At 46.2% G+C, this 10,353-nt stretch overlaps 1 protein-coding gene across 1 annotated transcript in view; it reads left to right on the plus strand.

The window, feature by feature from the left end:
- USP12 (ubiquitin specific peptidase 12) overlaps positions 1–3,711 on the plus strand; it is a 57,114-nt gene extending 53,403 nt beyond the window's left edge. The window contains exon 9 of the mRNA XM_061133694.1: positions 509–3,711. Within this exon, the coding sequence (XP_060989677.1) occupies positions 509–610 (102 nt within the window). The 3' untranslated portion in view covers positions 611–3,711. The remainder of the gene's footprint in view (positions 1–508) is intronic.
- The last annotated feature ends 6,642 nt before the right edge of the window (positions 3,712–10,353 follow it).

Genomic DNA, 10,353 nt, shown 5'->3' on the forward strand with positions numbered 1-10,353 from the left:
TGGCTTTTTGTCCATTAATGACTATTAAAATAAAACTGCCTTGGTTACCCTCGTACAAGTCTTTCACTGGTCATATGCATTCATTTTTTTTCTTGAGTATATGTTAGATTGGACCCTATGAAATTGCCATGTTCATAGATCCCAAATGGTTGACAGTTAGTTGTTTCTTTTTGTTTGTTTGTTTGTTTTTTCAATTAGTTGTTTCTTATGGTTTGGCCTGTACTAGGAATAGAATTGCTGGGTCACAGGGTATGTTCAGGCTTAGAAGATGATAAAAGCATTTTGTCTGTGTCTGGTGCCGTTTTGCACTCCCAGCTGTGAATGAGAGTTCCATTTGTTCCACGTTCTCACCAATACTGGGCATCATCCAAGCTACTCTGATTGTGCAGAGTTGTTTTACAAATGAGAAAATGAAAGACATTATCCTAAGAAAGGTTGACGCTTTTACTGGATTCCAGCGGTCCAAAGAGCTCATTTTTGTACTGATGTTTGTTTTTTTCCCTCGCAGAAAATAGATGCACAAGCTATTGAAGAATTCTACGGGTTAACATCAGATATCTCAAAGAACTCTGAGTCTGGCTACATCCTTTTCTATCAGTCCCGGGACTGAGGGAACCGCGATGAAGAGAGACTTTCTGCCTCATTTCTTCTCTGGTTATTTGGGAAAGGATCAAGCACCGATTTTTCCAAGAAAAGAGAACTGCAGGAAGCTCAGGGGGGCAGCAGCACACTTTGCACACAATAAAGCAAAGACTGTGGGTTAACACGCTCTTCCTATCCTGGTAGTTGATTGATTCGCTCAGGTATCATGCTGTCTGTGCAGTTCCGCACAAGGCAGTGAAATCAGAGATACCAGCTCCTCTTGTAAAACAGCCTTCCAGTAACCGACATGCATTTTCTCTTCCTTCATTGCACCAGTAGTGATTGAGCTCCTTGGGGGTGCAGCAGAGAGAACGGGAGTCTGTGCGAGGTTATACTGACGGTGGCAGGAGGTGATGCTGAACACGCCGCACACGTGCGCGCCGGGGTTGGACACGTAGAGAGAGAACACTGGGTAGTCTTTTCGAGCGTAAACCAGAAATGCTTTTTGGGCCCAACACTTGCAGTCGCCTTCCTGATGTAAAGAGACTTAACAGATACTAGAATCCAGTGTCAGGAAGGCAAATACGTTTGCTTCTCTGAAGAAGCTTATAATCATATACAGTATATGTATATCTAGGGAACAATTGGTCAAAAGTGGCTTTTTGTTTCCCCAAGGGGAAAGACTGGCTTTGTAATTATAATTTTTTTCCTTATTTATTTTACTTAAAACTGGTAGAGTCTAAGTATTGTATGAAGTGCCCATGATTCTGTTGGTAAATTTGAGCATATTTTTATTAGTTTTTGTCAGTTTAATGAATCCTCTCGTTTGTTTTTATTTTTAAGGTGAATTTTTAAACTATTTTAAATCATAAGTTACCCTAATAAAAATTGCAGTGAGAGAAGGTAAATTATTCTTTTTCCAGGAGGAACTGATATCTCTGGCTCTAAATATTTGTTCCTAGTAGTAAGTTTTACTCAGCTTTAATTTCAGTAAAATTAAAAAAAAAATTCCTTATTGTTGTGGAATGATGGAAGAAATCCTGGTGCGGTAGTGGTGTGCTAGTCTTGAGGGTTCTTCAGTTCTTTGTTTCAGGCTGAGGCCACATTTGGAAAACTCATGTCACAGCAGTTACGTTATTTTCAGATCTTCTTTATTCTGGAAAGAAGTGACCATCCCAACCCCAGCCTTTCTGGGGAGCTGACAGACCCTGGGAAGAGTGCATTAATGAGGTCAACCAGGAGTACTTTGAAAGCAAGTCCTTTTTTCCCCCCTTCCACCTTTACAGATCTTACTGGAAGAGTGTTTAGAAATTTAACTTTGTGTTTGTAAAGACTTCATTCTGTTGGGAGTTTCAAGAAAGTGACATGTGTGATGTAAGATGTATGTAAACCATTGCAGTTGACACTTTCCTATACATCAGTAAGTTGTCTGACAGTGGCCGAATGTAACTTGCAGAAAATAATTGAATATATATTGAAGATAATAGCAATCAGGTCTTAGATGTTCTTTATCCAAGTCTTTTTCAGGCAGTAATCTTTTTTTTTTAAATTGCTGTAATTTTCTAAACTTATTTTACTAATACTGTTGAATCTGAAAAAAAAAAAAGCAACAAAGAAGAATGTTTTTGTCTGCTGCTATTATTAACATTTATTATCTGTATCTTTTAGCTCAGGAAATGACTTCACCTATTCGTTCCACGAATAGATCTTTAACAGGGTCACTTAGCTAATTGGGCTGTTGAAACAAATGTGCCGGGAGAAAATGATGATGTCTTCTGACAGATTGCTTTTGCAGATAACAGTTTCTAAAGCCTTACCCCTGGCTGGGATGGTTTCGTACAAATTACATGGCCTGCCCAATCTACCAATGTGGCTCAGAGAATCACAACCAAGAATGTGGGCAAGGTCAGAGCTCTGGAGGTGCATACATTTTTTTTGCTTTGAGGGCTTCAGCCAAATCGTCTTGTAATTTAAAGCTGAATGTCTGCAGCTTTCAGTCCAGAGACGAGGAGTAACCTGAAGCTGAACCAGCTTTGACTTGCATTGGGCCGCAGCATGTAGAAGAAAGATAGATGAAGTCATTTGCATAAAGGTACAGTGTTGGGATACTGTGTTGTGTTTGTAAACTACATTTTGCATTAAAAAAAAAGTACAGTAAAGTAAAAGCCAAGGTTAAATTTTCTATGAAAGCAAGTTCTCATGTTTTTCTTGAGTTCCATGGTAGTCGCACACTGTTCACATCTACACCCTGTTTAATAGGACGACCTGTCAGGGGCGGGACAATGACATGATGGTTCTCCATTTACTTTGTCCGCTTAAGTGCAGCTGCATCTACGTGTAATGTCTCGAAGCTTCTCAGAAACGCAGTATGCTTTAAAAACACGGAGGGTTTAGGGCTAGGGGGAGAAATGCAGACAGAGGGAGAAAAGTGACGCGTCTAGAAAGCGACATGAGGTTGTGTGTTGGCTGACCAACTGAAAGGAGAGGCGGGTTTCACTTGTACACGGTGGTGATTGCTGTCTAACTGTGTACATGTTTGTTGGGATGGCTGTCCCGCATTTTGTGTATTGGAATAAGAATATCTATGAATTATCGTAACTGAAAGTAAATATTCTAAATTAAGTCTCACTTCTAAGTCACACGGCTTCTGCCTTGGCAGCGGTACCTTTAGAAGCTGGCCAGAGACAGGAGCCCTGAGACTCTAGGCAAAGGGAGGGGGGTGGTGTGTAATATATGGGTCTCGTCGCCTCTAACCATCCGTGTAGAGTTTTTCCTTTCCTTAATGGCAGTAGAAAGACCTCACTTCCATAACATACTACTCTTGATACTTTCTTTAAAGCTACTTTTTCATTGAAGATTTCTCTCATGAGGTATTTAACCTGGGAGCCGGGAGGCTAAGGCGCTCAGGTCCTGGCTCTTCAGTGAATTTAATTGTGTGACCTTGGGCAAGTCACTTAACCTCTGTGTGCTTCAGTCTCCCTATCTTGTAAAATGGGAGTAATACCTACCTCACAGGGTTGTTGTGGGGATTAATTAGATACAATGTCTGTAAAGCATCTAAGGTTCTCGAAGAAGGCGCTATATAAATACAAAATAATATCTATTAAAGTTGGTCTATTTGTGCCTGTGGGGTTTCGTGTGTGTTTTTTTTTTCCTCCTTAAAATGCATTTACAAATTAGAAGTATACACTGTGGGCGCTCTCTTACTGCTTTTCCTCAAAAGTTTACTACTCCTGTCGCCCAAAGAAATTTTCCCAGAACGCATCCCATGAGCATAAACCGGCGTTCCATCCGTGCCTGGGTTTATTCAGCACGCACCGTGCATGTATTGGTCTTTATTTAGTGGTGTTGTCTTTCCCCAAATCCCAAGTTTAAACATTTAAATTTCGTATCATAGAATCTTAGAGGGCAAGATACCTTTGCAGTCACTGTTCCTAACACCCCATTCTTCCTCCCATGGGCCTGCTTGGTCCTGTAAAATGATCACGTGAACTTGAGACGAAGCCTGGTCCTCTGTTGAGTAACTTAAAAATTGCTGTTTCTTGATCCCCATGGTTCTTGGGAATTCTGGCCAGGCAGCACTCTCCTTTGAGTCTCTGAAGGAGAGTTCTCAGAGTTAAACACAGTAACCGGGGAGCCAGCTGCCTGGGGACCTGAGATAAACATCTGTAACATACTGAACTTTGGGTAAATGACATTGTCTGTATTCAAGAGAGTGTTTCGCAGACTGTTGAAAAGCCATGACCTCCCCTCCCCTTTTCCACTTTCCTGTGTCATCCCGTGCTTGTGTGTAAGTTATTTGAAACCCTCTTCACCTTTCTTCATTGGTCTGTTCTTTATGATAAGCTATCAACCATTTTTTAAAATCTCCAGGTCTGCTGAAATAACCCATCATTTTTGAGTTGAGTGTGTGATAGGCTCTATACTCAGCATTTTACATTTTTTAAAAAGGTAGCTTGAAGACAGTGTCTCAGAGGTCGTGATACAAAAAAAGGAAACTAGGTCTCGCCAAGGTTAAGAGACTCTCTCCAAAGTCACTCAGCTGGAAGGTGTCAACTAGGTATAAGTTCACTGCCAAGCTTTTAACCCCTTGGTTCCTAAAGAGGGTTCTACAGTGCTCTTAGGAATTCTCTCTCAAGCAGCCACTATGGATCTGATTCCTGAAGAAACGAGCTCACACTATTCGTCATATGCCACTTACTATGAAAGTGAAATAGTAGTGAAAGTATTAGGCGTTTGTTCAGTCATGTCCGACTCTTTTTTACAACCCCATGGACTGTAGCCCAGCAGGCTCCTCTGTCCATGGGATGTCCCAGGCAAAAAGACTGAAGTGGGTAGCCATTCCCTTCTCCAGGGGATCTTCCCCACCCAGGGATCGAACCCTGGACCCCTGCATTACAGGCAATTCTTTACCATCTGAGCCACCAGCCTTACCAAGTAAGCCAATTAGAATCCACTTTTATAATGGGTTCCTTTCTTAAATTTCCTCACTTGCTGTCAAGGATTTGCCTATAATGAAACTGATGCAGAACTTAATGAACACTTTATTTCTCCAAATTGCTTTTAAATAAGCAAAACTTTCAAAGAGCAAGAAAAACCATCCCACTCTACTGATAAGTCATTTCCAATTCTGGACAATTGCAACTTGCTGGCATTGAGAAAGCTCATTCTCAAAGGCTCCCAGGTGGTTCTAATCATCCAGTTTGGGGCCTGTATTAGGACTCCTTTGAAGTTCTAGATTATGTTTCTGTAAGGTCACAGCCAGTCTGGAGTGGACCTGATGGGAGCACTGTTGAAAAGTCAAATTAAGCAATGGTCAGGGTTGATTTCCTTTAGGATTGACTGGTTTGATCTCCTTGTTGTCCAAAAGACTCTCAAGAATCTTCTCCAGCACCACAATTCAAAAGCATCAGTTCTCTGGCACTTAGCCTTCTTTATGGTCCAGCTCTCACATCCGTACATGACTACTGGAAAGACCATAGCTTTGACTATATGGGCCATTGGAAGGGCTTGAAGCTGAAGCTCCAATACTTTGGCCACCTGATTCGAAGAGCCGCCTCATTGGAAGAGACCCTGATGCTGGGAAAGATTGAAAGATTGCGCCGACAGAGGATGGGATGGTTGAACAGCATCACTGACTGAATGGACAGGAGTTTGAGCAAACTCTGGGAGATGGTGAAGGACAGGGAAGCCTGGTGTGCTGCAGGCCATGGGGTCGCAAAGAGTCAGACACGACTGAGTGACTATAAACGACAGATTATCAGGTCATTCAGAAAAGGACTCCAGAATGGGAGTCAAAACAGCAGAACTGGCTCACATCCTCGTCACACACAGTGACTGTGGTTCCATCCATTAGGGCGGGGGTGGGGGAGTGTCTGGTTGGTGGCTCTGGTCTGATGAAAACAGGTGTCATAAACACACACCCCAGAGGGACAGATGTGGGCCTCAAACTCCGCCCTCCTCATTCCCAAGCAGGATTTGAAAATCGCCTTGAAAGCTGCAGTGAAAATTTTACCTGAAGGATGATAAACACTTAGCTTTGCTTTTAGAGCTTTTAGATCCTACATCTGAACTGAGCTGTGGGATGGCGGGCCAGAGCCCAGAAGCTTCTGAGGCCCACACATCTGAGAAGGTGGGAGGGGGGAGAACTTCCCATGACCAAGGTGTGTGCTTGTGTGTGAACCCACCGGGCTGGGACCCTAGCAGGGGGCCTTTGGAAGAGGGTGTCAGTGAGTGACCAGACCAGGAGCGTGGGAACAGGAGACCCACAGTTGAGGCTAACCTTCCCATCGGTAGGTAGGAGACAAGTGTAGGCAATGTGCAGACAGGTCAAGAGAAGTACTACTATGTTATTAAAATTTACTTTGCAGATACAGGGAATTCATAATTTGATTGAGTACACAGTCAGCCATGAAAACACAGGGTTCCTCATAGACTACTGAAGAGTTGAATAAGGGAACTAACATTTACTGAACCAGACCCCTGACATACTGTCTCATTTACTCCTCAGTAACTTTGTGTGAGCATCCTCAGTCGCGAGTTTGTGTCTGACTCTTTGCGACCCCATGGACAGTAGCCCGCCAGACTCCTCCGTCCATGGCATTTTCCAGGCAAGAATACTGGAGTGGGTTGCCATTTCCTTCTCCAGGGGTCCTACTGACCTAGGGATCGAGCCCATGTCTCCTGAGTCTCCTTCATTGGCAGGTGGATTCTCTACCACTGAGCCACGTGGGAAGCCCCTTCACTCTAGCTGCCCTCAAGTTGCTGTTCTGATTCTCTCCCGTGGCGCCAGACCGGTTTCCATCACAACGGCCATGTGCTTGCGTCAGGGACTTGCATTCTACAGGAGTCTTCCACCTCCGCTCGAAGTCTCACTGGAGCAAGCTGGCTGGCAGATGCAAGTGAACCTGGAATCCCTCCAACTCACCTGCATGCCTTTGAGGGGAGCTTTGTTTATTCCTAAATCAGCTGATGCCTGAAGTTCATGATGATATGCTTAAGACATGTGATTACCTACTATATCAGTCAATTAAATATTACGTATGCAAATATGATGAGTTTGGAAGGGAGAGTTGCTTCTTTGAAAGCTCAGTTGAATAATCTGAAAAGATGGAATAACGGTAACAATATTTGCTTTAAATTAGGTGTAGGGGACACCGGGGGAAATTAAGAACAGAAGGATTCTGTACTGAAATTGTTTTTCAACAGTCTTTAAGATTTCCAACCCCTTTAAAGAAAACAAAATCTGAAATTGTAGATAATTCATTACAGGTGTGATTTACACAAAGAGCGAGACAGCAAGATTCCCCAGTGGACATCACTCAAAGAAAGACTTCAGCCCTGGGTCAAAATATTGGCAAGTAAATTACCATGTATGTGTTTTAAGATAAAATGTTGAAAGTATTTATATAATTTTTAAATCCTTGGTTCATCCACGTATTTATCGAGAGCCTACTACGTGTCAATGTTGTTAGCTCTGGGAATGAAGAAGTAATTGATTCAGACCAACAAGTCCCTGGTGTGGAATGTACCTTCTAGTGTAGGCCACAGCAGGCAACGGGCCTGTGAAACATACCTGTGATGTCATGTACGTGTGTGGACCGCACAGGAGCGCAGATCCCGGGATGTGGTGAAGAGGCAGGGGCAGGGAAGGGCTCTGTTATGAGGGGACATGAGAGCAGAAAGAGCATCTGAGGGGAGCCGCCTGGACATCTTAAGGGGTGACTGGAGAGGCAGGGGGGCCAGGGGCAAGACCCCCAGCCCGGCCTTAGCTGGATGTATTGAAGGAATCTGGAGAGCAGGTTGGAAGATGGAGACTAAGGAAAGAGGAGGACAGGCAGGGCCATGTCACGGGGGTGGGGGTAGGGTGGGGATGGGGGGCTGACTTTGGACCTTATCCAGAAAATGAGGGACGCCACGTCGGGGAGGAGCCTGGCTAGGTCTGATTTCCAGGTTTGGTTTGGTTTGTTTTCGCTGAGCAGGGCACAAGGGATCTTAGTTCCCAAGCAGGGGGTTGAACCTGTGCCTCTGGCCATGGAAGTGCAGACTCGTAACCACTGGACTGCCAGAGAACTCCCCGATTTCCAATTTTAAAAGGACTCTCTGCTACTGCATGGAGAATCGAGGCCAGGGTGTGGGGTGTAGGGGGGATGCTGTGCTGTGCTATGCTTAGTCGCTCAGTCCTTTCTGGACTCTTTGCGACCCCACGGACTGTAGCCCACCAGGCTCCTCTGACCATGGGATTGTCCAGGCAAGAATACTGGAGTGGGTTGCCATGTCCTCCTCCAGGGGATCTTCCCAATCCAGGAATCAAACCTGTGTCTCCTGCTTTGCAGGCGGATTCTTGACCTTCTGGGCCAGCAGGGAAGCCCGTGGGATGGGTGGCTGGGGTTAAAAGTGGAAGCAAAAAGCCAGAAATGGGCCAGACAGGGCTGAGCAGTGATGCTGAGGAGGACAGCAGGGAGGCAGGACGCCCAGGGCGGCAGCGGAGAGGAGCAGGTGGGGGTGGAGGGAGTGACCCCCTACCAGTGGCCTGATGGACGCAGGAGGGAGGGGGCCAGCGAGCTTAGGGAAGGGACAGGGGTGCTGGGGGGCGGGGCGCTTCGGGAGCGGGGGAGAGTTGGGAGCGGCGAAGGGCAGGGGGCGCCGGGTGGGACGGGAAGTGGAGACTCTGCGGACTTTTTCATCACAAGGGAGAAGGCCGGCGGTGAAGCCTGCTTTCCGTCCGTCTCCGGCCTCAGGCCTCCGCAGCCAGCCGAGGGGGCGGGAGGTGCGTCCGGCCGCTCTTGCCCATTTTTGGCGGCGCCGCAGGGGCTGCTACTCGGCCTGGTTCCCACGTGGAGGGAAAATAAGCCCCAGGCTTACATTTCTCAGGCTTTAGGTAGACGCCCTGTGGTTGGAAAGCTTTTGGAAAATGTCTGTTTATAGGAATCTATTTTATATACAGGTGTCAACAATCTATTAAAAAAAAAAAAGAAGAAGAAGAATTTCTGGAAGCCTCTGGGCCTGGCTGGGTCCCCATTGTGGATGGGAAATACCCTGAGTGGGGTCACTCTTGGGGACCAGGTGCTTCTGCTGAGCATGGGAGGCATTTGACATCTTCAGAGATGTCACCCCACCTGCCTGGCTTTAATTTTCTGTCATTTCTGCCTCTGCACCTCGGTACTGGACTTTGGGAACAGATGATGCCAAAAGGTTGAAGATCTGAAATGTTTGAATTTTGCTCCAACATAGCCCTTTTTTGCCCTTCATAAGCCCAAGACAGGGAAGATGAAGGCAGATGTGTGCTTTTTACAAGGAGGAAGCCCCACGTGGGTTCTTATGGACTAGTGTGGCACTGTGAGGAATTCTTTTTTCCCGGCTGGAGGTAGGTCAGGGCCCAGAACCCAGACCAGCTGGGCCTTGCCTCCCAACCCACAGCTGCCTCTTTCCTGGTGGGAGACGGCAGTGGGGGGGGGGTGTGGTGCTGGGGGGCGGCCGGGCGGTGGCGGGGCAGGGAGGAGTAGGAACAGTTGTCTGAAGGGAGCAGAGAAGAGGAGGGCAGAGCTGCTCTGGGCAGGACAGCTCCCAGGGCCTCTCCACCCAGCTTTCTTAAGTTTGAAAAATATTGCTTTTGAAAGTGAAAGTGAAGTCACTCAGTCATGTCCGACTCTTTGCGACCCCATGAACCGTAGCCCACCAGACTCCTCTATCCATGGGATTTTTCCAGGCAAGAAGACTGGAGTGGGTTGCCATGCCTTCTCCAGGAGATCTTCCCGACCCAGGGACTGAACCCCGGTCTCCTGCATTGTAGGCAGATTCTTTACCATCTGAGCCACCAGGGAAGTCCCAAATAATAGCCAACATACCTGAAGTTGCTATAAAAGTATCGAGTTGGCCATTGAGGCCGTTCGGGTGGTAATAGAAAAACCCACATGAACTTATTGGCCAACCCAAATATATGTACAGTTTAATACCTAGGAGACCCCCGTGTGCCTCTCTCTCTAGTTAACCTCCGACCCCTCAGAGTGACCGCCCAGCTGACTGTCCACTACAATGGCACGTGAGCTTTGACTCTTTCTGAACTATGTAGGAGTGGAGTCATACTCGGTTCCTTTATCCCAGCATTCGAGCTTTGAGATTCACCCACGCTGTTCTGTGCAGACTTAGTCCTCTGGTTCTGCTGCCATGTAGGATTCTCTCTGGTGAATATACCCCAGTGACTTACTCATTTGACTGTGGATGGGAATTGGCTGTTGCACGAGGCTGTTGGCAACGAGCAGCGCTATTGTG

This window comes from Dama dama, chromosome 30 (assembly GCF_033118175.1).
Source record: "Dama dama isolate Ldn47 chromosome 30, ASM3311817v1, whole genome shotgun sequence".
Taxonomy (NCBI): Eukaryota; Metazoa; Chordata; class Mammalia; order Artiodactyla; family Cervidae; genus Dama; species Dama dama.